At 44.2% G+C, this 26,257-nt stretch overlaps 2 protein-coding genes across 12 annotated transcripts in view; both read right to left on the bottom strand.

The window, feature by feature from the left end:
* Positions 1 to 470: 470 nt before the first annotated feature.
* On the bottom strand, positions 471 to 18,502 carry Ccnb2 (cyclin B2). Of its 2 annotated transcripts, XM_069995449.1 has the most exons (9): positions 18,349 to 18,502; positions 15,384 to 15,512; positions 15,167 to 15,280; positions 9,415 to 9,585; positions 9,149 to 9,307; positions 6,535 to 6,771; positions 5,866 to 6,006; positions 1,859 to 1,969; positions 471 to 737 (listed from the first exon to the last, which is right to left on the bottom strand). In XM_069995449.1, the coding sequence occupies exons 1-9, from the start codon at positions 18,370 to 18,372 to the stop codon at positions 627 to 629; spliced, it is 1,197 nt and encodes a 398-aa protein (XP_069851550.1). In that variant the 5' UTR covers positions 18,373 to 18,502; the 3' UTR covers positions 471 to 626. The 2 variants fall into 2 exon arrangements, with proteins under 2 accessions (XP_069851550.1, XP_069851551.1); XM_069995450.1 differs by lacking the exon at positions 5,866 to 6,006.
* A 3,391-nt stretch (positions 18,503 to 21,893) lies between these two features.
* Rnf111 (ring finger protein 111) overlaps positions 21,894 to 26,257 on the bottom strand; it is a 64,856-nt gene continuing 60,492 nt past the window's right edge. For 6 of the 10 annotated variants that reach the window (XM_069995292.1, XM_069995297.1, XM_069995295.1 and 3 more), the window contains 2 exons: positions 24,019 to 24,146; positions 21,894 to 23,576 (listed from right to left, as the gene is read on the bottom strand). In XM_069995292.1, the coding sequence (XP_069851393.1) occupies positions 23,459 to 23,576; positions 24,019 to 24,146 (246 nt within the window). In that variant the 3' untranslated portion in view covers positions 21,894 to 23,458. The remainder of the gene's footprint in view (positions 23,577 to 24,018; positions 24,147 to 26,257) is intronic. The other 4 variants (XM_069995300.1, XM_069995299.1, XM_069995296.1 and 1 more) reach the window with 1 other exon arrangement.

The raw sequence follows: 26,257 nt of genomic DNA on the forward strand, positions 1-26,257 counted from the left end.
GACCATCACCCCAGAGAACAAATGTTCCTAAGCAGGGAATAGAGCGCAGGTCAGGAGGTCCTAAAGGTATTCTGGTATTCCTTGAATTTAAAATCTGTATAATAAGCTGGGTGCTGGAGGGGAAGCTCCTGCCCATAATCCTAGCTACTCAGGAGGCTGAGATCTGAGGATTAAGGATAGAAGACAGCCCAGGCAGTCCTTAATTAACCGTCTGAAAATGGGCAGTGGAGCTGTGGCTCAATTGGTAACGCAACTAGCCTTGAGCAAAAGCAGCTCAGGGACAGCACTCAGGCCCTGAATTCAAGCCCCAGGACTGGCAAAAAAAAATAATAAAAAGCTCAGCTAGCATTCCCTGAGGACAGATTGCCACGAAAGCAGTGACATCCATGCACTTACCCTGAGCACTTTTGAGAAATTAGTCCAAGCAGGTGTCTGCTGATTTCTTTCTTTTGGCCTGGACTATACACACATGGGAGGATCAATAGCTTTATTTTTCTCAATATACAATTTAGAAAAAAAAAAAAATCAGTCTGAGGAAGGGATTTTGTGAAAGAGGCCAGAGGATACTGTACAAAATGAAGAGTTCCAAAGTAGGGAGAAAGCATGGTGGGTGAAGGCTCAGAGGCCTAGGACCTTTCCACCAGGGAGGCGGCCAGGTCTTTGATGGTCTTGGAGTTCAGCTGAGGAATTGTGCTGATCTTCAGGAGTTTGCTGCTGGAGTATTTGTTCTTGATGGCCTGCGGAAGTCATCGGTGAGTAAGCACATGTCAGAACGCCATATTCCCACTCCTTAGTCCAAGTTAATTCACAGCTATTGAAATACAAACACCTGACTCACTGTCCACAGGCCCTGTGTGAGCTGAGATTTGGTGGAATGGAACATAGGCCCAGGGCAGTCCCAGGACCTCTTCTGCTCCGATTTTGCAGGTATCTCCCATGAGATCTACACCACAGTGTCCAGGAAGGGGGATGTGTGCGTGGGTGCGAGCGTGCGCACGTGTGTGTGTCAGAGAGAGACAGAGAGAGAGGGAGAGAGAGAGGGAGAGGGAGGGAGGGAGGGAGGGAGAGAGGGGGGAGAGGGGGAGAGGGAGAGATGGGGAGAGGGAGGGAGAGGGAGGGAGAGGGAGGAAGGGAGAGAGAGGAAGAGGAGAGGAAGAGAGGGAGAGGAGAGAGGAAGAGAGGGAGAGGAGAGAGGAAGAGGAGAGAGGAAGAAGGGAGAGGGAGAGAGAGAGAGTGAGAGAGAGGGAGAGAGAGAGAGAGAGAGAGAGAGAGAGATACTTGAACTCTGGGCTTGAGCACTGTCCCTGAGCTTTTGTGCTCAGAGCCATATCTCTACTTCTGGCTTTTTTGTGGTAATTGGAAATAGAGTCTCATAGACTTTCCTACCTAGTCTGGCTTTGCACTGTGATCCTCAGATCTCAGCCTCCTGAGTAGCTAGGATTACAGGTATGAGACTGGAAGTTCCAGCCCTCTTCACTCACCGCAGCTTACTTTTAGTCCCTGTCATCAGAGCTGGGGTAAAGCCCTGAGTGACATCACCTAATACACAAGGCCTCCACACGGCCATTTCCAGTGGCCCTCACTCTTCCAGTCCCAGGCCAGCTGGCCAGGCTGCCATTCCAGTGTGTCCTACACCAGCCTGGAATGAAGCTATTTGCTACTAGCTGACCACGTACCAGGCTAAGCTTGGAGGAGGCTAACCTTGACCTTGTTTCAAAGCGCATGTGCGATGCTTATGAGGTGTCCCTCTCCCCTGCTGTACCACAGAGAGTGCAAGGGCTGAGACTTGACCCTCAGGTTAATTATACACATACGCAGAAGGCAAGGCTGTCCACTGCTTCACAATCACCATACTCACGATGAATTTTGTTAAGTTCTCATTGAGTTTCACCACGTTCTTGGCCATGTGCTGCATGACTTCTAATACTTCATGCTCTGTGTAGCCCGTGTAGTACTGCTGCTTTAAATTCTGAAACATAGCAAAAAAAGAAGCCCAGATGAGGGCTGAGAGACCACAGGCACAGAAGCCAGAGTGAGCAGCAAATCATGCAGGATGCGGGGCCTGAACTAACACAGGAATCAGAGGTCCATGTAGCTATTTTAATTTTTATGTGTGTTTCAGGTTCTGGGGCTTCAACTCAGGACCTGGGTGCTGTCCCTGAGCTTTTCTGTCCAAGGCTAGTGCTCTACCACTTACTTGAACCACAGCTCCACTTCCGGTTTTCTGGTGGTTAACTGGAGGTAAAGAATCTATTGGACTGTCCTGCCCAGGCTGGCTTTGAATCACAATCCTCAGATCTCAGCCTCCTGAGTAGCTAGGATTACAGGCGTGAGCCATTAGCAGCCCAACATGTTGATACACACACTCTCCTCTCTCCTCTCTCTCTCTCCTCTCTCTCTCTCCTCTCTCTCTCTCCTCTCTCTCTCTCTCTCTCTCTCTCTCTCTCTCATATGCATGCCAGTCCTGGGGCTTGAACCCAGGGCCTGGGCGCTGTCCCTGAGCTTCTTTTGCTCAAGGTTAGTACTCTACCACTTGAGTCACAGTGCCACTTCTGGTCTTTTCTGTTTATGTGGTAGTGAGGAATCGAACCCAGGGCTTCATGCATGCTAGGTAAGCACTCTACCACTAAGCCACATTCCCAGCCTCTGCTGCCATTTTTTTTTTTAAAGAGAGATTACATAGGAATGAGGGTACCTCAAGTAATAAAGCTTTTGGACTTACTTCTGCCCCATAATGAAAAGGGAAGGGAAATGAGGTAGAGTGAAAATAAAACATGGTAAGCATGTTTCACAAATCAATCCCTTCCTAATGCTAAGTGGTACTGAACCTAACACGGGCCCAAACCGGCTGTGATAGCCCAGGTATGCACAGTGGCAGACAGGAACAAAGCTCAGAATTAAGAGGAAAACTATGAGCAAGGTGCTGAAGGCTCAGGCCTATAATCCTTATCAGGAGGCTGAGATCTGGAAATTGAGATTCAAAACCATCCTGCTTAGTAAAGCCTATGAGCCTTTCTTTCTTTCTTTTTTTTTTTTTTGGTTGGTCGTGGGGCTTGAACTCTGGGCCTGGGCGCTGTCCCTCAGCTCTTCAGCTCAAGGCTAGCGCTCTACCACTTGAGCTATAGCACCACTTCCGGTTTTCTGGTGGTTTATTGGAGGTAAGAGTTTCACGGACTTTCCTGCCCGGGCTGATTTTGAACCTCAATCCTCAGATCTCAGCCTCCTGAGTAGCTAGGATTACAAGTGTGAGCCACTGGCACCCGGCTGCCTATGAGACTCTTATTTCAAATTAACTACCAAAAATGCTGAAGTGGCACTGTGGCTCAAGTGGTAGAGCTCTAGCTTTGAGCATAAAAGCTCAGAGACAGCACCCAGGCTAGTACAAGACTGGTACAAAAAAAAAAAAAGAGGAAACTGATTAGGTGCTGATGTCTCAAGCCTGTAACCTTAGCTACTCAGCAGGCAGGCAGAGATCTAGAGATTCATGGTTTAAGAATAGCCCAGGGGCTGGGAATGTGACTTAGTGGTAGAGTGCCTGCCTAGCATGCATGAAGCCCTGGGTTCAATTCCTCAGTCCCCTATAAACAGAAAAAGCCGGAAGTGGTGCTGTGGCTCAAGTGCTAGCCTTGAGCAAAAGAAGGTCAGGGACAGTGCACAGGCCCTGAGTTCTAGCCCCAGGACTGGCAGAAAAAAAAAAAAAAAAAAAAAAAAAGCCCAGGCAGAAAAGTCTGCAAAATTTTGTTTCTAGAACAATCAGCAGATAGCAGGGCTGGAGGCATAGTTCATATGGTTGAAGGATAAGACCCTTGTGCAGGAAGAGACACAAATTGACTTTTGCTTCAACATTTGGTGATACAATTCTGAAGGCTAATCCAGTCCCTTTCATATGCATGTTATAACTGGCAAGCTCAACCACAATTTTGTGACATTCCCAAAAGAGATCAAGGTAACACAGCTCGGGTCAGGAGGAAATAGTAAGATCATACACAAGTAGTATTGCAAAAATCAACTCCCAGAAGACCAGGAGCCTAATTGTTAATAGTCTAAGAGATCAAGACAACACAGTGAAGGTGAACTGGAAGCCAAGCATGATGGCTTAAGCCTGTAATCCTAGTTACATGTGCCAGTCCTGGGGCTTGAACTCGGGCCTGGACGCTGCAAGCTTCTTTTGCTCAAGGGTAGCACTCTACCACTTGAGCCACAGCACTACTCCTGGCCTTTTCTGTTTATGTGGTACTGAGGAATTGAACCCAGGGCTTCATAGGTGCTAGGCAAGCACTCTACCACTAAGCCACATTCCTAGCACGAGATCAACGTTTGAAGGAAAGTCTGTGAGACTTTTTTTTTTTTTGAGTCAATCAAGGGCTTGGACTCTGGGCCTGAATGCCACTTCTGGTTTCCTGAGTGGTTTATTGTGGTTTATTGGAGATAAGAGTCTCATGGACTTTCCTGCACAGGCTGACTTTGAACTGTGATCCTCAGATCTCAACCTCCTCAGTAGCTAGGATTACAGGCGTGCACCACCAGTGCCTGGCTTGTGAGACTCTTGTCTCCAGTAAACTGTGTTAAAAAAAGAAAAAGCTCAAAGTGGTGTTGTGGCTCAAGTGGTAGAGCACTAGCCTTGAGCTGAAGTATGTCAGGAAAGTCCTCAAGCCCTGTGTTTAAGCCCCAGAACCCACTCAGGCACACATGTACACCCACAGTAGAAAGTTATAGAAAAGTCCTCCCATTCATTCTGTCTTCTATCGAACTCCCACAGAATATCGGTGTCCTTTTTCGTTAGTTCCCGTGTCCTTTTTGGAAAAGGAAGTAAACTATTTACATCTGCAGACTCCTTCACTAAGTGTAACTGTGCAGAGGAAGCCCCGCCCCATGCTGCCATGACAACCTTGCAGCTAGGGATGTATTTTCTGAAGGCCAAGGTTATCTGGGTAAAAGGCTTTGTGATCCAGCCATGGGAGAGGATGACATGGGAGGAGCCAGGTCCAGGCTGGTCTATACCCTTTCCTCCCTTCTTTCTCCCTTATCTCCTAGCAGGAGATGAGGCTGCAGAGAATGAGAATTAACTGGCTCTCCCTTGACTTACATTCCCTCTTAGGATTTCCCTGCTTTGTAGACCTGGGAGCTCCTCATCGGAATCCCAAAGAGACTTTCTATCTTAACAATCTCTGAGTCAGGTCTTGGCCTTGCTTTGTCCACTGTGCTGGACAACTCATCAGTTCTTAGTGGCTTTCCTCATTCCTGACACCTCCACCATCCAACTGTTTACCATGGCATAGTCTGCAGTGTCTGAATGGTTCCCGAGTGGTTTTGTTTTGGCCACAGTGAGGTTTGAACTCAGGGCCTTACGTTAGTTCCATTTGCTTGCTTGGGTGGCACTCTACCACATGAGTCAGGCCTCTAGCATGGCTGGTGTGTTTGAAAATGGAGTCACAAAGACTCTTCTGCCTGGGCTGGCTTTGAACTGGGAGCCTCAGAGATCAGCGTCCTTGAGGATCTAGGGTTATAGGCATGAGCTTCTGGGTGCCTGGCAGGTCTTTGAACTTTTAACATTTCTCCAACAGCACTGTGGTGCTGAGGAATTGAACCCAAGGGCTTCATGTGTGCAAGGCAAGCACTCTACCACTGAGCCACCTTCCCAGCCCCACAAAGAAACTCTTAACCTCCAATTTCCTACAAGAAAGCCAAAGTGGAAGTATAGCTCAAGGGATATAGTATTGTCAGCCTTGAGCAGAAAAGGCAGAGTGCACACAAGGTCCTGGGTTCAAAACCCAGTATCAGCCCATGTGCATGCATACACATAAAACTGGTCATTTATATCATGAGGATTGAAAATACAGCCTAATGTCCTTTTAAATCACTCACCCATTTTCCTTGGCCCAGCACCTTCTGCGACAAGCAAGAAGCTGCAGCTGCCACCTTAGAAGGGTGGTAATGTACCATGTCATAGTCCAGGAGAGTCAGCTCCATCAAGTACTTGGCTAAAGTGTGCTGTTCCACGTCAACCTAGAAGAGACAGGGAAAAGTCCCTGTGGTTATCACTGGGGCAGAATTCTACGGCAAGGCTGAGGAAGTGGGTTCTGCTACACTTTCATCCTTCAACAATTGCTCATGTCCACATCAGGCCTTCATTCCTGACACCGCTGAGATGAGCACCAAGACTTTAAAACGAAAGCAAGACATCGGCGGCTCACACCTGTAATCCCAGCTACTCAGGAAGGCTGAGATCTGAGGATCAATGTTCAAAGCCATGCTGGGCAGAAGAAAATTCTGGGAGACTCCATCTCCCATTAGCCAACATAATGCTGCGCTAGAAGTGTGGCTCAGGTAGTAAGAGTGCCAAGCTGAGCAAGCCAAATGGGCTAACTTGAGATCCCAGAGTTCAAATCCCAGAACTGGCACACACATACACACACATACACAAAAAGGATAGATAGGAAAAAAGTTTCCTGATGTTCTCCCCAGATCAACCAATGCTTCTAGATACTACACCAAAATTTTCAACAATAAAATCTTCAGATCTGAGGTACTTACCTCCCCGGCTTTCGATGCTCGCCTTAAGAAGTGGAGAGGCAAGGGCCGACCCAACTCAAACTTGAGTTCTTTCAAGATGAAGGTCTCCATTTCGCGGATCTGGGAGCTGGTGTAAGCGTTGTCTGTGATGTACACAAAATCTTCAATATTTGGAGAAAACATCTCCTCGTATTTGGAAGCCAAGAGCAGAGCTGTAATTCCAACCAGTTGAAGCTTCTTCCGACACACTGGCTGAACCTAAGTGAACACAGACATGTCTAAAAAAGTCACACCTACGACCATGTGTATGGCTCACCCCTGTAATCCTAGAGACTCAGGAGGCTGAGATTTGAGGATCATGGTTCCTGGCTTGTTTTTTAGGTACCTCAGACTTTTATTTTGTACCTGAGACTTTTGTTCTTACTTCAGCTCTTCTTACCAAAAATTACTGTACTTTCCATCCCATGGAGATTCTGCAGTGATAACCCAGAATCTCTGGCTAGCTAAGACTTTGTAATCTCTGAGGGTCATTAGTGGAATAATAGAACTATTATTATATTGTTTGGTCAAATTGGGACTTGACCTACACTCAAATGTTGACTTTAAATAAGTAAATCCTTATCTTTAAGGCTACCATTTGGTAGATAACACACCAGTAATTTATATCCAATATCTCTGTGTAACAGTTGATAAAAATGTTCAAGATTACTTTTACATTCCTCTTTATAGTTCATATTTTCAGTCTACACACACACACATATACTTGCTATTTTTTTTTCTTTTCTCTCTTTTTCTTTTCTTTTTTTGTGAGGGAGGGGGAAGGTAGCATTGAGGTTTAAAATCAGAGCCTCATACTTCTCAGGCTGGTGCTCTGCCACTTCAGCCACAGCCCCCAGATTTATATTACAAAGAAAAAGAGCAAAAACAAACAAAAAACTGTGGGCTGGGAATATAACTTAATACAGTGCTTGCCTAAAATGCATGAAGCCCTGGGTTCAATTTCTCAGCACCACATAAAAAAGTTCAAAAGTGGTGCTGTGGCTCAAGTGGTAGAATGTTAGCCTTGAGCATAAGCAGCTCAGAGACAGTGCCTAGTCCCTGAGTTCAAGCAACAGGACTGGCCATAAACAAACAAACAAATAAACAAATTCTGCCTAGAAAAAATCATTCCTCGAAATAATTTCTATGGTGATTTCAAGTCACAACTAGTTAACCAAACATCTCATTTTTTCAGATGAGGCAACCCTAAATAAATACCAAATTTCAGAAATGGTACCAGTAGGGCTGGAGAGCTGGTGTTCAAAGGTACTGCAGGCTGGTTAGCTTGGACGCCATCTGCTGGTTTATTTCATCTGAGGAAGATGGCTATTCAGTACACAGTGAGTACCCAGAATCTCAAACCCCAAAATTTTCTAATATCTCAAACACTGCATGCTTATATAGGATTCGCCCAGTAAGAAATTTCACACTTAACCCCAAGTGACATGTTGAAAGAAAACAATAAGAGCACTGAACATACTACATAAAGTTACCTTCGGACTTGCACACAGGGTGTAAGTGAATATAAATGAATATAGATTTAGACTTGGGCCCCATCCCCAAGCCTAGCCAAATAGCCAAATAGATAGCCAAATGCCCCAAACTCTGAGGGGGGAAAAAAAAGTCTATGCTAGATGCCAGTGACTCATGCCTGTAATCCTGAGTAGCTTCTCAGGAGGCTGAGATTTGAAGATCTTGGTTCATTGCCAGCTTGGGCAGGAAAAGGCTGTGAGATTCTTCCCTGATTTTTTTTGCTTTTATTATTTAATTGTTCACTTTATATATACATATACATATGTATATATATTTGTTGGTCATGGGGTCTGAACTCTGGGTCTGGGTGCTGTCCCTCAGCTCTTCAGCTCAAGGTTAGCACTCTACCACTTGAGCCATAGCTCCACTTCTGACCTTTTTCTGCTTATGTGGTGCTGAGGAATAGAACCCAGGGCCTCAAGCATGCAAGGCAAGCGTTCTACCACTGACCTACCTTCCCAGCTCCAAAGTCTGTGAGATTCTTATGTCCAAGTAACCACCAAAATGCTGCATGGAGCTATGGCTCAAGTGCTAGAATGTTAGCCTTGAGCAAAAAACAGTTCAAGGAAAGCACCCAGTCCCTGGGTTCAAGCCAGGCATAATATTTCTGATAACACTTATTTCAAATATAAGACACTCAGTGTGTATGTTTTTCTCAGTCCTTGTCTTCAACTACTCTGAGCACCTGAAGTTCTCTGGCATCTCAGATATTGATAGTTGAAGCTAGAAGCTGGTGGCTCATACTTCTAATCCTAGATATTTAGAGGGCTGAGATCTGAGGATCTCAGTTCAAAGCCAGCCTGGACAGGAAAGTCCCTGTGAGATTCTTATCCCCAATTAATCACCAGAAAACTGGAAATAGTGCTGTGGCTCAAACTGGTAGAGTATGAGTGTTGAGCAAAAGTGCTCAGGGAAAATGCCCAGGCCCTGAGTTCAAGCCCCACAAGGGGCCAAAAAGAAAAAAAGAAGCAACAACAACAACAAAAAAGAAATTGGTAGTTGCTTTTCCCTTCAGAGGAACCCCCGGCCCAAGTGCCATGTTCAACCCCAAATCCACACTGACCTGTAGAAACCGGTCCATGATGGCCACACACATGTAGAGCGTTTCCTGCAGCAGCCTGAACTTGGAGTGCACCTGCACCAGCCAGTCCACTAGAATGGCACGCATGCGCCCGTTGATATCTCGGCCATCCAAGAAACGTGGCTTGATACATTGCAAAACCTGTTGGTGAAGAGTTGAGAAGATGACCAAGCGGCCCCCCGCCCCTGTAGTGGCAGGCTGCCAAGGCTCCCTGAGGCTCGTGGAAGGCGGGGCCCAGGCAGACCCACCTCCAGCTGCCGCAGGTACTGGTAGATGTCCTTCACGTAGTCACTGCACAGCTGAGGGTTCTCCCAGTCTTCGTTGTCAATGTCTTCGATTTTGCAGAGCAAAGCATCCGAAAAAGCTTGACAGAGGTTCTCCTCCTTCATGGAGACCTCCTCAGGTGGGAGAGAAGACCCCTAAGGGAAAGCACAGGGGATCAGTGTGTTCTCTCATAGATCTGAGAGCATTGTAATAGCCCACCGCCATCGCTTCTGTGTTCTGTGCTATTATTTTCTCTCTACCTCGAGGACAAGCTAAAATTATTCTGAAGAACCTCAAATACCAACATTCATCCTCACACAACAGAGGTAGCACTCAGCCAGAGGCTGGTGACTCACACCTGTAATCCTAGCTACTCAAGAGGCTGAAATCTGAGGATTGCCACTGGAACCCAGCCCAGGCAGGAAAGTCCGTGAGACTCATATCACCAATGAATTACCAGAAAAAAAGGAGGGGAGAGAAAAGGAGGAGAGTGGAGGAGAGGGAGGGAAGGGAAAGAACAGGAACAGCAGCAGCTAGAGCTCAAGTCATAAGAGTGCTAGCCTTGAGCAAAAACACTCAGGGACAATGTCCAAGTTCTGACTTCGAGCTCAGGACTGGAACCAAAAATAAAAAGGTGTTCAATCTATGAAAGTACTTGACCACTTGGGTTCAGGAATTACTGGAGCTGATTACTTTAGCAGTAGCCTCCTTTGCAAGCATGGGTTTTTCAACTACTTTATTATATATTAAGAAACTAGGGGTTGGGAATGTGGCTCAGTGGTAGAGTGCTTGTCTAGCATGCATGAAGCCCTAGGTTCAATTTCTCAATAACACATAAACAGAAAAAGCTGGAAGATGCGCTGTGGCTCAGGTGGTAGAGTGCTAGCCTTGAGCAAAAGAAGCTCAGAGATAGTACCCAGACCTGGAGTTCAAGCCCCAGGACTGGCAAAAAAAAAAAAAAGAAAAAGAAAACAAGAAAAAGAAACTAGCAAGCCAGGAACCAGTGGCTCAGCCACTGGTTCAGGAGGCTGAGATCTGAGGATCATGGTTCAAAGCCAGCCTGGGCAGAAAAGTCCCTGAGAGACTCTTACCTCCAATAAACTACGCAAAACACCAGAAATGGAACTATGGCTCAAAGTAGTAGAGTGCAGCCCTGAACAAAAGAGCTGAGGGACAGCACCCAGGACCAGAGTTCACAGACACATGGACACACACATACACACACAAAGGAAGGAAGGAAGGGAGAAAAGGATAGAAGGGAGAAAAAAAAAAAGTAGCAAGCCAAATGCCATTGGCTCATGCCTATAAACTTAGCTACTTAGGAGGCCAAGATCTTAGGATCACAGGTCAAAGCTAGCTTGAACAGAACAGCACATGAGACTCATCTCTAATTAACCACCAAAAACAAAGCCAGAGGCTGGGAAGGTGGCTCAGTAGTAGAGTGCTTGCCTAGCATACATGGGGCCCTGGGTTCAATTCCTCAGCACCACATTAGAAGAAAAAGCCGGAAGTGGTGCTTTGGCTCTAATGGTAGAGTGCTAGCCTTGAGCTGAAGAGCTAAGGGACAGCGGCCAGGCCTAGAGTTCAAGCCACACAACCAACAACAACAACAACAAGCTAGAAGTAGGGCTGTGGCTAAGTACTAGAGAGGTATCCTTGAGCAAAAAAACACATTCAAACCCCAGGACCAACACACCAACACAAACAAACACACAGAGACAGAGAAGACAGACAGGCAGGCAGACAGACAGACAGACAGACACACACACACACAGACACACACACACACATACACACACAAACAAAACTAGCAACTAAAAAAAGCAAAAAGGTACATTCAAGCCTATGAATAAAATCTGAGGAAATGGCAGACTTAGCAATGGAAAGCCTGGGTCTTTATTTTTCTCAGCTGGATGGGTGGTAATGAGAAAAAAAATCACACACGTTAAAATTGTGTAATATTAGGACACCTAGTCAGTAATGAAGTATAAGCTATTGCTTTGAAAAAGGAAAAAGAGGTACTTCTCAAAAATAAAACCTAGCAGGGCACTAGCAGCTCATGCCTGTAATCCTAGCTACTCAGGAGGCTGAGACTGAAGCATGACAGTTTGAAGTCAGCTGGGCAGAAAAGTTTGCTGGACTCCATTTCCAAAATAACCAGTTAAAAACTGGGCTGCAGACATGGCTCAAGTGATAAACCTTCAGCTGAGCCAGCAAGGTGAGCAAGTAATAGGCCCTGAACTCAAGCCTTGTTAATCAAAAACTAAGGTCAATGATAATTTCCAGTCCTAAAGGGAGATACTGTAACAGTAATCAAAGGCCTTTTAGTGTGTGCTGATACATACTTATTCGTTGAGATCGAGTCTCCCTTTTTGCCCACAGCTGCCTCAAACCACTACTCTTCCAAACTCTGCCTTCTAAGTAGCTAAGATTGCAGGATTAAGCCACAAAGCCTGGCCCTTAGATGCATTTTTTTTCTATTACTAGTCCTGGGGTTGAACTCAGGGCCTGGGCACTGTCCCTGAGCTTCTTTTTGCTCATGGCTAGAACTCTACCACTTGAACCACAATGCTATTTCTGGCTTTTTCTAAGAATCAAACCCAGGGCTTCATGCATGCTTTGGCAAGCAGTCTACCATTGAGCCACCTTCCCCGCCCTTGATGCATTTGAATAAACACACAGCTTCGGTTTAACTTTTATTTTGGGCAGGACTGGGGTTTGAACCCAGGTCCTTGTGTTTGGATCAGCAGGCTCTCAACCAGTTGAGACATAATACCCTAGCTCTCTTTTGGTTTTCTAAATTTTCTTTCCTATAGGGTTCCACAGTTTGCTAGGGCTAGCCTAGACTGCAACCCTCCTAAACAGACAAACATGTACCCAGCTTTGTACTGGTTGACAAAGAGGTCTCATGAACTTTTTGGTTAAACTGATCTCAAACCACAATCCTCCCAATCTCAGCCTCCCAAGCCACCTCACCCAGTTTAAGTTTAGCTTCCCTAAGGAAATGCCTTCGGAAACTTGCCCCAGGAAGGCAATCAGTGCCAGGAAGTTTGCTTAAAGGAGTCAAAGTTATCCTGCACTTTGACCGCTGTCTCCAGTCTGGAAGGCTTGTGTACTATTCCAAAATGGAAAGATACAATAAGGATTATTTATCTCTTAGCTTAGAATTGCTTGAAAGCACACTTTTTGGGCTCCAACATAATTTCATTATTTTAAGATCCTTTCTAAGATCCCACTCACCTGTTCAGACAAGCACCTTAGCCCTGCGGGCTAACTGTACACGCCTGTCCAGGGTGGGCCACATACCTAGGTTGTCAATCATCAAAATTGTTCAATGAAACCACCTGTGGTGGTGCCCACATATAATCCCAGCACTCTGGAGGCTAAGACAGAAGAGGATGGAGAATCCATAGAAAGTCTGGGGCTTCCATTTGTTAAGAAATGGAAAGACTTGGAAAAAATTATATTAAGTGAAGTAAGCCAAGCCCAGAGAAACATAATCCCCATGGTTTCCCTTATTTGCAATAACTAGTATACATCTAGGACAAGCAGAGAAGGTCAAAAGCTATGTACATATGACCATATAAGATGATGCTAAGCGAAATGAACCCCAAGAGGTTTTATCTTTGTTGTTGTTGTTTTTAGTGCACTTATAATGTATTGTGTGCTTTTTTTTGTTTCTTTTGTATGTTCTTCCCCTATGGTATAACCCGTTGTCACTGTATTTGATTCTGGTGTCCTGCATCTTGTATATACATTTTTCTAATTTGGGGAGGGAAAGGGAAATCATAAAATGTTGAAATAAGGATACAGGTTGACCCATTGTAACAATGAGATGTACAGGACACTACGTTGAAAACAAACTTTACAGCTTTGTGGGAGGGGTTGGGGAAGGAAGGGATGGCAGAGGAAAAAACAAAGGAGGGGGTAACAATGTTCGATAGGAAATGTTCTCATTACCTCCCCTTTATACAGTATTTTTACAATAAAAAATATATTTTAAAAAAATTTAAAGGAAGTCTGGGGCTATAGCCTGACACCTTGTCTCAAAAATAACAACAAGCAAGCAAGCATCAACCAATCCTACAACTTATAAATGAGCCACACACAGAAAGATAAACACTGAAGGATCTCCCAGCTTGTGAGAATTTCAATCTCACAGAATTTGTGGGTACAGTGGGGCCCCAGAAGATGACAAATGGGCACCCCATTATGCTACATAGGAGCCAGGTGCTAGGGTGCTCATGCACAGCAATGCACAGTACACTTCCAAAAACAAGTTAGGAAAGGCTGCTGAGAATACACCAGAAAATACCAAATTTGAACACCATACTATGTATATCCATTTCAAAACCTCATACAACTTCCCTGGATTTTGGGGGGGGGGTTTAGGTCTGACACTGGGACTCGAACTCCGTACCTAATGCTTTTGCTCATTGGTTCACACTATCATCTGAGCCATGCCTCCAACTCCAATTTCCCCGTTAATAAGCACAATTTTCACATACCAGTGCATAGAACAAAAGGTAGACATGTCACTCTACATCTTCCTTTAAAAATGGAGGGACAAAGGGTGAACAAATGCAGCAGTGGTACTCACTGGACACTGGATAGACAACTTGTGGGTAGGGATGGGAGGGAAAAACTGGGAAGAGAGGGAAGGAGTAACAGTGTGTAAAAAGAAATGGGCTGGGAAGGTGGCTCAGTGGTAGAGTGCTTGCCTCGCATGCATGAGGCCCTGAGTTCCATAACTCGGTACCACATAAGCAGAAAAAGCCAGAAGTGGCACGGTAGCTTAAGTCATAGAGCACTAGCCTTGAGCTGAAGAGCTGAGGGACAGCGCCCAGGCCCAGAGTTCAGGCCCCACGACTGACAAAAAAGTTTTTAAAAAGCTGGATGTGGCGGTGTGGCTCAAATGATAGATTGCCAGCCAGGAGTGAAAACGAGCAAGTGAGAGCACGAAGCCCTATTTTCAGCCCCAGTAATAGCACCAAGAAGAAAAAAAAAGTATTTTGGTTTTACATTTCCAAATCATGGGCTTCTAACTATGAGCAAGGTCATTTTTACAGTGGGTTATTTTCACCAAACTCACCAAATTTTACTCAGATCATTAGATGTAGTTATTATCACTATGGAAAGTGGCAAACTTAAATAGTGTATATTTTTTTTTCTTTTTTGCCAGTCCTGGGGCTTGAACCCAGAGCCTGGGCATTGCCCCTGAGCCTCTCTGTGCTCAAGGCTAGAGCTCCACCACTTGAGCCACAGCACCACTTCTGTCCTTTTCTGTTTCTGTGGTACTGAGGAATCGAACCCAGGGTTTCATGCATGCTAGGCAAGCACTCTACCACATTCCCAGCCCTCCCTTTCTTTCCCCCTATTTCCTTCACTGTTGCTTCAAAGCATAGCTATAACTTTCGTAATCCTAGCTACTCAGGAGGCTGAGATCTGAGGATTATGATTCAAAGCCAGTCTGGGAAGGAAAGTCCTCATGAGACTCCAATTAACCACCAGAAAACCACAAATGGCACTGTGGCTCAAAGTGGTAGAGCACTAGCCTTGAGCAGGAAAGCTCAAGGACTATGCCCAGACCCTGAGTTCAAGCCTCATGACCTCCTTCCCACCCCTCTCAAACAAAAACCCCCAAAACTTAAAAGCAGAGTGCAGAGAAGTACCCTCCAGTCTAGCTGAGCCCAAGCCAGGCAATCAGGTGTGTTCTGTGAACTGGGAAGTTCCTACCTTTGGGGCCAACATTTCCATCTGCACTGGTTTCACAGAGGCAGTAGGTTTCAGATGTTTGTTGACATTGGTTGCTTTGGCGGGCTGAATGGGCACTTTGGTGTTCTGAGCTTTCTAGAAAGAAGAGAGAAACATATGTAGAGCAAGACAGCCAAGCATCATCTTCGATGGCACACAGAGCCAGCATCAAGTGTCCGCACCGCCTCATGGCTGTTACCTTAGCTGCCTGTGCCCCTCTGGTGGTCACTCGATTCCCAATTTCTTCTAAAACCGTACGTCTAACAGTCACATGGCTCTTAGCTTTCAGATTAACACCTGTATCAGTATTCTCCAACTCAGTGGACACCTAAAACAAAACAAAAAAAAAAAACAGAAAAAGAAACCCTGGTTAATACAGTTTAAAAGACTTGGTTAATGTCAGATATTCCACTTGAGAAATGTGTTGGGCACTGTGAATATGATCAAATTAGTTTGCAAAAGGAATTGAAGGTACATTTATTAATGACTAACAACATACCTCTAAATTAGGCAAATTATTCATTTACTTTATTTATAATAAAGATCCTTACATTGCAAACCTTTTCTGCCAAAACTATTGCAAGTATTCAAGTAGGCCCATAAAAGGATCTCAAAGGATTCCCAAATAAATGACTGTCTCAAGTGGTGCTGTGGCTCAAGCGGTAGAGTGCTCGCCTTGAGCTGAAGAGCACAAGGACAGCGCCCAAGCCCAGAGTTCAAGCCCCATGACAAAAAAAAAAAAGATGACAAATAAATGACTGTCTCATATTACTGTAGATTTCTAAAGTCATCTAGCTAAAAGCTATTATATACAAAGACTGGTAACATGTATATTTAAGATGAAAACCAAAAGACTGTAACAAGTTATTTATTGAACAGCCTGGTTGTTTAAAATCCCAATGTTTGAAAATCTAAAACAGCTTTGAATATTATATTGTTCTACACATTGGGGGTTTTTGTTTTGTTTTTTGTTATGGTCGCTTGTGGGGCTTAAACTCTGGGCCTGGACACTGTCCCTCAGCTCTTCAGCTCAAAACTAGCACTCTACCAGTTGAGCCACAGCACCTTCCAGTTTTCTGGTGGTATATTGGAGATGCCCAGGCTGGTTTTGAACCACAATCCTCAGATCTCAGCCTTCTGAGTAGCTAGGATTATAGGTGTGGGCTACAGGCACCTAGCTACACATTTTTTTTTTGTGTGTGAAAATACTGTACTGAGGGGTTACAATTACATGGGCAAGATAATGAGTACCTTTTTTTTTTTTTTTTGGGTCCGGTCATGGGGCCTGAACTCTAGGCCTGGACGCTGTCCCTCAGCTCTTCAGCTCAAGGCTAGCGCTCTACCACTTGAGCCACAGCACCACTTCCGGCTTTTTTCTTTTTTCTTTTTTTTTTTTTTTTGTCGGTCGTGGGGCTTGAACTCTGGGCCTGGACGCTGTCCCTCAGCTCTTTAGCTCAAGGCGAGCGCTCTACCACTTGAGCTACAGCGCCACTTCCGGTTTTCTGGTGGTTTATTGGAGGTAGGAGTCTCACAGTCTCTCCTGCCCGGGCTGGCTTTGAACCGCGATCCTCAGATCTCAGCCTCCTGAGTAGCTAGGATTACAGGCGTGAGCCACCGGCGCCCGGCATTTTTTCTTTTTTCTTATGTGGTGCTGAGGAATCGAACCCAGGGCCTCAGGCATGCAAGGCAAGCGCTCTACCACTGAGCCACCTTCCCAGCCCATGAGTACATTTCTTATCAAGCATTGTAGCCTCCTCCTTTGTTTCCCCTTCCCATCCCTTCCCATCCTCCCCCCACCCCACATTTTTTTTTTCAATTCAGAAATGCAGATTTTAAAAATAAAGTGGCCATAGCATACACTCATACATTAAAGGCATTAAAACTGACTAGTTTTCATGGGCAAAATAGTTTTACCACTCAAGTTCTGGGAGAGTTGGAGCCATATGGAGGGGAAGGCGGTTACATTTGCCAGGAAATGATCCAAATGATACCTCTGTGAATAGTGTGTGCTAATCCTAAGGAAGCTCCCAATAGCTGGTTTGAGTTGACCTCTCAGGACAGACAGGCCGACTAGGGAAAACTAGAGCCTTTCCTGAAAGAATTTGTCTTCATACAAGATAAATTAGCCACATACACATAAAGTACACACACACAACTTAGAGTTACAAGAAGTGGGTACTGATGCTGAATTATTTATTCAATGTTTAGGATTTGGATCTTGAAAGTCTCAGTGCTCAAATTTTCCAGCATTAACTGCCAATGTAAAAAAGGTGAAAGTACTTGATTGAAGCCGGGTGATACATCTTAAGTTAAATTCACTTGGAACAGGAAACTGGCAGCTTTTAAGTAGCCTTGCAGCCAGGGCAATAAAATGCAGCTGTGCCAAGGCACTCTCATTTTAAGCAAACGGAAAACAAAGCTAACAACTCAAGCCCACAGGAACAACGTCAGGAATGCCAAAAACATTTTAATTTTTGCTAAGTAGATTAAGTCAGTCACCCTCCCCTTCGCCCCCTTTCCTTTGTGGGCAAAACCGGTTCAAGTTGCATGCATTATTAATTCCTGCTCCGCTTTGAGTGGAGAAACTCATTTGTAAGAGGACAAACCCAGTAAGCAAGGCCTAAGGCGCAAAATTAAAGTGGGAAACTCGTATGAAGCAAAACGTGAAAGGCCTCAAAAATAGCAATCAATGGCTGCTGCTGAATCAAACGAGGGAGAACACTTTATCTTCCGCCCACCAAATGTCTCCAAGCCCTTCTCCCAGCCCCCCATCATAGATCCCACAGTAGATGAAAACCCAAAAAAAAAAAAACCAAAAACCTGCGCTTAGCTCGGTCGCTGTTTTAGGGACAAAGAGAGCCAAGATCTGGGATCAAGGAGAGTGTCAGGCCCCCAGCTCCCCAGGTTCGCTTGACAGACAGATGCCACCTCACTCTGCTTCTCCCGCCCGAAGCAGGAATGCGGGGGAGCCCAGGGGTGTGGATCAGAGACCAGCCAGGCGCCAGGCCCCGACGCCTGGGATCAGCTAGGCTGAGAGGAAGGAAAAGCTACCCAGCTGGGGCGAAGCAGCGACTGCAGGAGGGAGGAGAAAGGTGGGGGAGGGCGGTGCGAAGGCCCGGCTGGTGAGGCGAGGGGGGGGGAGGTCTCCGGCCAGGCCCACTCACCGTCGGCCGTCGGAGCAGCGCCATGGGGCAAGGGAAAGGCGGGAGTGCCCGTCCTGCCCGGGGAGGGCCGAGGACTGGACCACGAAGGCACGACTAGCGTGGCGGCGCCGTTGAGGGCAGCGGTCCAGACTCGCACCGCCGACCGCCGAGGATCTTCTGCGAGCGCTCCGCGTTTCAGGATTCAAATACCGCGCCGCTCGCGCCCCTATTGGGCAGCCTGACGCACGGCGCGCCGCTCTCATTGGCTGAACTGGGACGCGTCATCTTATGCTGATTGGATGAAGTTTCTATACTTGTTTGGTTGTCTTAACAACCAGATGGCTTTCCTCCCTTCCCCACCCCCAGTTGTGTGTGTGTGGGGGGGGGGGGGGGTGTTTGGTTTTTTTTTTTGTTTCCTTTAGTTTTGCTTCTTTAATCTGTCTTTGACACAAACAAAAGTAGACTCTCACTAGGAAAGCTCAGAATTTTGACAAGCACTCATCAACGGTATCTTTCAAAGTTTATTGGGTAGATGGGAAGTGGGATCTGTGGAACACATTTGAAATACCAACTCTGACCTTTATTCCTCTTGCAGAAATGTCGGCTTTAGGTTGGGTTGGCCTGGGTAGTGGCTCAATGAAAATGTGTGCTAAAGATGGGGGATTTATGGTGTTTACTCAAAATATCCCCAGCAGAAGCAGAAAGGAAAACGGAGGATTTGCATGTCTCTTGATTTAGCACCTAGTACAGCCGGAGCTAGTAAATATTTGTCCAATAAATGATCCTATGGCGTGTACAAGATTTATAATGAAAAACGAGGTGTGTCCTAGTCTTTAGCAAAAAGGTGGGAGAACAAAGTGCAAAGAAAAGTGGCTCTGGCAAAGAGAAGGTGACTATATAACAAGACAGAGCTGGAAGTGGAGATGTCATGGTAATTTAGTGGTAGATTTGTTTCCCAGCACCTAACTAGAGGGGGGGGGGAGAGAGAGAGAGAGAGAGAGAGAGAGAGAGAGAGAGAGAGAGAGAGAGAGAGAGAGAGAGAGAGAGAGAGAGAGAGAGAGAGAGAGAGAGAGAGAGAGAGAGAGAGAGAGAGAGAGAGAGAAAGCAAGCAAGCAAGCAAGCAAGCCGGGGCAGGCACTGGTGGCTCATACCTGTAATCCTACTACTCAGGAGGCTGGGATCTGAGGATCATGGTTCAAAGCCAGTCCTTGCAGGAAAGTCCGTGATACTCTTATCTACAATAAACCACTAGAAAACCGGAAGTGGCACTGTGCTCAAGCGGTAGAGCACTAACCTTGAGCTGACGAGCTGAGGGACAGCGCCCAGGCCCAGAGTTCAGGCCCCACGACCAACCAAAAATAAAAAAGGGAGAGGGGGGCTAGGAAGGTGGCTCAGTGGTTGAGCGCTTGCCTTGCATGCATGAGGCCCTGGGTTCGATTCCTCAGCACCACATAAGCAAAAAGAAAAAGGTCAGAAGTGGCGCTGTGACTCAAGTAGTAGAGCGCTAGCCTTGAGCTGAAGAGCTGAGGGGCAGCGCCCAGGCCCAGAATTCAGGTCCCACATCCAGACCCCCCCCCAAAAAAAGAGAGAGACAGAGACAGAGACAGAGAAAGACAGACAGAAAGCAAGAAGCAAGCAAGCTGTGGCTCAAAGTGTAAAGCACTAGCTAGCCTTGAGCAAAAGAGTTCAGGGATGAGTTCGAGCCATCAAAAAAAAAAAAAGAAGAAAGAAAGAAAGAAAGAGAAAGTATTAGGCATCCTTACAGAATAGTGTCTGTCTGTAGTGGGTCTGGAAACTCTGGGCCTGGACACCATCCCATAGATTTTTCACTAAAGGCTGGCAGTCTACCACTTGAGCCACAGCTCTACCTCTGACTTTTTTTGTGGATGACTGAAATTAAAGAGTCTCTCAGATTTGTCTGCCTGTGTTGGCTTTGAACCTTGATCCTGAGATTTCAGCCTCCCGATTATTTTTCTCCTACTAAAAGCCAACATTATTTCCTCTTCCCTTAAATCTAAGGTAGCCTTGTTACTTGCCTTGATGGACAAAATAAGATTAGTAATGTTTCTGGAATGTTCTAGATCTAGATTTATGTCTGAAGTAGCCTGACAATTCTGTTCTCTTCCTTGCAGCCGTTAAAGGTCTAGCCTTTGTTAAGAGATGTCATTGAAAAAAATTGTTCAACAGCTGTCCTAGTTAAACCAAATGAAGCCTCTTGTACATGAAAATGGCTATATTAGACATTCTTTTCTAGAAGGTGGAAGAGGAGCCCAGACCTGTGGTTTGTTGCTACTGCTAGGTAACAAGTAACATTTACCCAGAGGCACTCCTGATCGCTTCCCCAAATAAGCAGTGGCCTCATCTTTTTGGTTTCCTAAAAGGTTACAGTTTAAAAATACTTTGCCCAGCCAGCCCACCTGGTGGCTTACACTTGTAATCCTAGCTACTTACAAAGGAGACTGAGACCTGAAGATCATAATTCAAAGCCAGCTCAGGCACAAAACTCATCTCCAATTAACCACTCAAAAATCCAGGAGTGGTAGGGGCTGGGAAGGTGGCTCAGTGGTAGAGCGCTTGCCTTGCATGCCTGAGGCCCTGGGTTCGATTCCTCAGCACCACATAAGAAAAAAGAAAAAAGCCGGAAGTGGTGCAGTGGCTCAAGTGGTAGAGCGCTAGCCTTGAGCTGAAGAGCTGAGGGACAGCACCCAGGCCCAGAGTTCAGGCCCCATGACCGGATCCCCCCCCCCCAAAAAATCCAGGAGTGGAAGTGTGGCTCAAGTAGTAGAGCACTAACCTTGAGCAAAAAAAGCTAAGGGACAATGCAAAGACCTAGTTCAAATTCCAATGCAGGTACGTACACACACACACACACACACACACACACACACACACACACACACACACACACACACACACAATTTTACAGTACTCAAACAGTAACAGTTATCAGTGAGATGTTCATTCTGACAGGGTCTTGTTTCATTCCTTATTGGTGCAATTAGCAGCAGTAGCTCCTGCACAGTGTTTTAAGGTTTGTGTCATAAATACTTGTTTCAGATTTTAAAATTAACTATAAGAAAACAACTATCAAGTACAAAATAGGTCGGGTTTTTTTTTTTAATCTGGACAACATCTGCACTATGATTATCTTCCTATCCTACTTGTAATCCATCCCAAGACAGGGACCCAGGGCAGTCTTACCTGGATCACAGGCTACTTTATTCATTTCCACAGTAAGGTAGCCAACATGGGTCACTCTCCCTCATTCTTCCTTGACCTTCCACAATGCTACCTCCATGCTAGGCAAAGTGCTCCACCACTGACCGACATACCCACGCATCAAGTATACTTTTAAGACTGTTATTTTATATCTTCTAAAATATAACCCACGCTCTATCTGCACACACTGGTAATTACCACAGTGCATCACTTACTAAATATTAAAAAGGCACCATTAAATATTAACACCCAAATCATGCAAATATCAGTTTGAGCAGGAGTGCTGCTTATGACTTCCAAGATGTGTAATGTAAACTACTTAATAGAAATTAATTATGAAACACAAAGACAATAGAAATATAAGTTATTTATTAATCAATCCACTTACAAAGCAGGTGGCTTAATGCAAGCTTATTGACATCTTCACATATGATCCATGGGAACATGTCTTCCACATACAGACAGTGATATTACTGACTGGATGCATTTGCAATCTGGGGCATATTAAGCATATTTAAACAAATAAAATTCGGCTATCCTGTATATGAAAGTATCTTGATAATATGCATCCTGAAGTGGATTAAAACTTCCTCCAAAGGAGAAATGTTAGTATGTTAACTTAGCTTTATATTCTATATTACGCTGTAAATCTTAACTATAGATATTAAAAATTTTAAATCAGTGATCGACTCTTGGTAATGTCTGAAGTGGGATTCTATAATCATAGCAACAGTAGGTTAACAGTATAATTTGTGCCTCACAGTATCTGCAGATTTATTGTCTTCAAGTTTAAGAGAGAAATAAAACAAGAGACATGTAGATTCAGCTGACTTTATTTACCTTTAAACTAGTAAAAATCCCTTAAACGTGATCCCGGGGACCTTTAGAAGTTCTACCAATGCATAGATACCTGCCAAATGACTGAAATTCTAAATATTAACTGAATGTGATTACAAAATTAATGAAAGCAGATATCTTAACTACTCGTGCTTAGCAGAGGACTGAACAACTTGAAGTTCTACATGTCCTTTTCAATTTCCCTAAAATTTTTATTAAATCTGCAAGTATGTACAATTCAGCTAATTGAAATTAGTACTTAGTGTTCATCAAAGCTGTTTCACAGCAGCAAAAAAAAAAAAAAAAAAAACTCAATCAGGGAAATAAAAAGTTCTAGATGATGTAGAAAAAGATAAATACAATCAGAACAGCAGTCTTAAATGTATGATATCAATATTCATCTCTATCTGCACTGTGCTGGAAGGAGAAGGATACACCAAGAAAATTTCTATTGATCACTCTGGTGATGTGAATACCACCCACATCTGACTGAGCTTGGTTTATATACTATTCCCAGCATTAGGATGGTATTGAACTCAGAACTCCATATTGTAAATATACAGCAGCCATTTTGTCCTAATTAAGGAATGTCTTAATACACAATATTATCATTTTCGAGACAATCTTTATACATTAAACTAAAGTACATGATTGATTAAATTAAAGGTTAGTAATGGATAAAAAAAATTCATAATTCTCAAGACTTGGTACTAGGTAAAAAATAAAAAGACCACAAAATTCTACTTACTAAAGCAGCTAATCTTGCCTGCAAGTTTAGGGTCACAAGCCCATAATGTGTGCAAAGAAATGCAATACAAGGAACCATGCAAAAATACAGTAAAATGATACAGGAAAATGTCAAATCTAGGAGAAAAAAAAAAAAAGCTTTTATAAATACATCAAAATCAACTGTCTCCATAAGGTGTAGGTCTCGCATTGGATGTACCATGTAGCAGAGCCAGCACTCAAGTTCAGTGCTTCCAAATCTATGCAGGTAAGTCATGCCATCTTTGGTTGACTGCAGTACCAGGAAGGATGAGAATGAGAGGGAGGGCAGAAGTCCTGAAGCACGATGTCAACTTTCACTTGGCAGCTGGGCCTCGATGTCCACTCTGCATATGGGGCACTTCTTGTTGGTAATCAACCACTGGTCAACACACACTTGGTGGAAAAGGTGCATACATGGAAGGCGCCTAATAACGGCCAAGAAAATAAAGGCAAAATTATTTTTATGACACTGGCGTGTGACATTTATTTGTAATTATACATGTGATCATTCTGTAGTGTTTTGAAGTTCAATGTTAAATTAGAATTCTGGACAATATAATGTGAGTGACCAAAATAATTAATTGTCACAGCTGTGGAAGCAAGTAATATAGAATCTGAAAGAGTGTAAGAACAAGAGTCAAACTGATCATTATGGCAACTTTTGGGGTAAGTTGTTTTGTCTGGACTGCTAGTGCAGCAGAGATGGCAGCACATTTCCACAGACACATAATATTAGAAACTTCTTTTGGGGTGGAGTTTGATCTCAGGGCCTTGTGCTTGCTAAACAAGCACTTTTCTTTAGTTTAAAGCTTATTATCAAATAAAGACTTGTAAGGTTTGAATGTTTAATAAGGAGTATCTAGTTACCTCACATCTTCACCTTCCTCTAAAATAGACAAACAGATAGTACACTTTTCCTCTGTGTCCTCCTCAGTCCCTTCTTCTCCATCTTGTTTGCAGTGCAGTTTCCTCTGTGAGAACCAATCAGTTGTTACCTTATTAGCAGAGATGACATTATTGAACAACTGAGTAAAGTCTGCATTTATTTAAAAACAAAACACAACACAACACAACCATATTCACAAACAATTTATATCTTAGAAAAGACTATCATGAATTAACGATGTATTAAGTGACTCAAATACTAACCCCCTCTAATAATCGGCAACAAAAGAAAAGCCAAATTCAATAGAAATGCATTAGTCTGAAATCTACTACTATTATTTTTTTGGTGCCCATCCTGGGATTTGAACTCAGGGACTGGGTGCTATCATGAGCTTTTTGTAGTGAAGGCTAGTGCTCTACCACTTGAGCCACAGCTCCACTCCCAGCTTTTTGCTGAGTATGCAGGACTACAGGCATGAGCCACTGGTACCTGGTTAAATCTATCACTTTTAATCTACACTAAGAATGATATATTCTACAGGCTATCTCTCCATCTCATTATCAATACAACTAGAGAAATCTCATCTTTCTAATGAATACTTCAAACAACACTCATGTAGTTAGTGAAAAGTGTATTTTGCTTAAGCAGAGAGAAGAACTTAAATTTAGTGGTATCACATTCACACTTTTAAAACATGACAAATACAAAGAACAACTATACCCTCTATAGCATAAAGCACTGTTTCTTATAGGAACTTGTTTTAAATGTCCACTCTATTAACTTCCAGATATAATACAATAAAAAAAAATGAAAAGTAAAATGGTTTACAAATGGCTCATGTCTATAATCTCAGTATTTTTTTTGGGGGGTGGTCCGGTCGTGGGGCCTGAACTCTGGGACTGGACACTGTCCCTCAGCTCTTCAGCTCAAGGCTAGTGCTCTACCACTTGAGCCACAGCACCACTTCCAGCTTTTTTCTTTTTGCTTATGTGGTGCTGAGGAATCGAACCCAGGGCCTCATGCATGCAAGGCAAGCTCTTTACCACTGAGCCACCTTCCCAGCCCTAATCTCAGTATTAAGGATACGAAGATGAGGATCATGGTTCAAAGGAAGCCCAGGTAGACAAATCTGTGAAACTCTTATCCCTAATTAATCACCAAAAAGCCACAAGTGGAGCTGTAGCTCAAGTGGTAGATTGCCAGCTTTGAATGAAAAAGCTAAGCGACAGCACTCAGGTCCTAAATTCAAGCCCCACTACCAGCACCAATGAAAAACAAAACTAAAAAATATAGTATAAACATAACAAAATGTCATCAAAGCAAATGGCTAGGTAAAAAATGTATGGTATTAACATATAGTATAACTTTATATAAGCTATTAAAAATATCTAGGAGTCAAACACCTGGTATACACCTGTCACCTCAGCACTCAAGTAGCTGAGAAGGCTAGCCTGTGCTATAGACACCAAGACTGTCAAAAAAAAAAACCCTACAAGGACTGGAGGCTACATGGCTGAAGTAGTAGAGTACTAGCTATGAGCAGAAAAAGTCAGAACATCAAATGGCACTGGTCAGAAAACAAAATCAAGAAAAGAAAAAGGCTTATGAATATGGAAAAAAATCTGTTGGTTTTAAAAATGAAAAAATATACATGTACTCTTTTTCTTTTTTTTGTTGGTTATGGGGCTTGAACTCTGGACCTGGGTGCTGTCCCTGCACTCTTCAGCTCAAGGCGAGCATTCTACCGCTTGAACCACAGTGCCACTTATGGTTTTCTAGTGGTTTATTGGAGATAAGAGTGTCATGGACTTTCCTGCCCTTCCTGGCTGGCTTTGAACTGTAATCCTTAGATCTCAGCTTCCTGAGTAACTAGGATTACAGGTGTGAGCGACCAGCACCAGGCTACAGCTGTTATTTCTGACTGGGAAAAATCTAATATTACAACTTGCTCCTTAAAGTTAATGCTATCACTTTTTTTTTTTTTTTACCAGTCCTGGACTGGGTGCTGTTCACTCAAAGTTAACCTTCTACCACTTTGAGCCACATCACTAGTTCCAGTTCTGTGGTGGTTAATTGGAGATAAGAGTCCCATGGACTTTCCTGCCCAAGCTGGCTTTAAAACACAATCCTCAGATCTCAGACTTCTGAGTAGCTAGATTATTAGTGTGAGACACCAACACCCAGATCCCTGAGATTTTTTTGCTCAAGGCTAGCACTCTA

Source organism: Dipodomys merriami, unplaced genomic scaffold, assembly GCF_024711535.1.
Source record: "Dipodomys merriami isolate MVZ:Mamm:240054 unplaced genomic scaffold, mDipMer1.0.p SCAF_48, whole genome shotgun sequence".
In the NCBI taxonomy this organism is placed as follows: Eukaryota; Metazoa; Chordata; class Mammalia; order Rodentia; family Heteromyidae; genus Dipodomys; species Dipodomys merriami.

Excerpts from the sequence above, each read along its gene's own strand:
- Ccnb2 (XM_069995449.1), bottom strand. The coding sequence starts at position 18,372 with ATGGCGCTGCTCCGACGGCCGACG. Across the intron at positions 15,281-15,383 it reads GAGGGGCACAGGCAGCTAAG|AAAGCTCAGAACACCAAAGT; the intron begins GTAACAGCCATG and ends TCTTCTTTCTAG. Across the intron at positions 9,586-15,166 it reads TGGAAATGTTGGCCCCAAAG|GGGTCTTCTCTCCCACCTGA; the intron begins GTAGGAACTTCC and ends GCTTTCCCTTAG.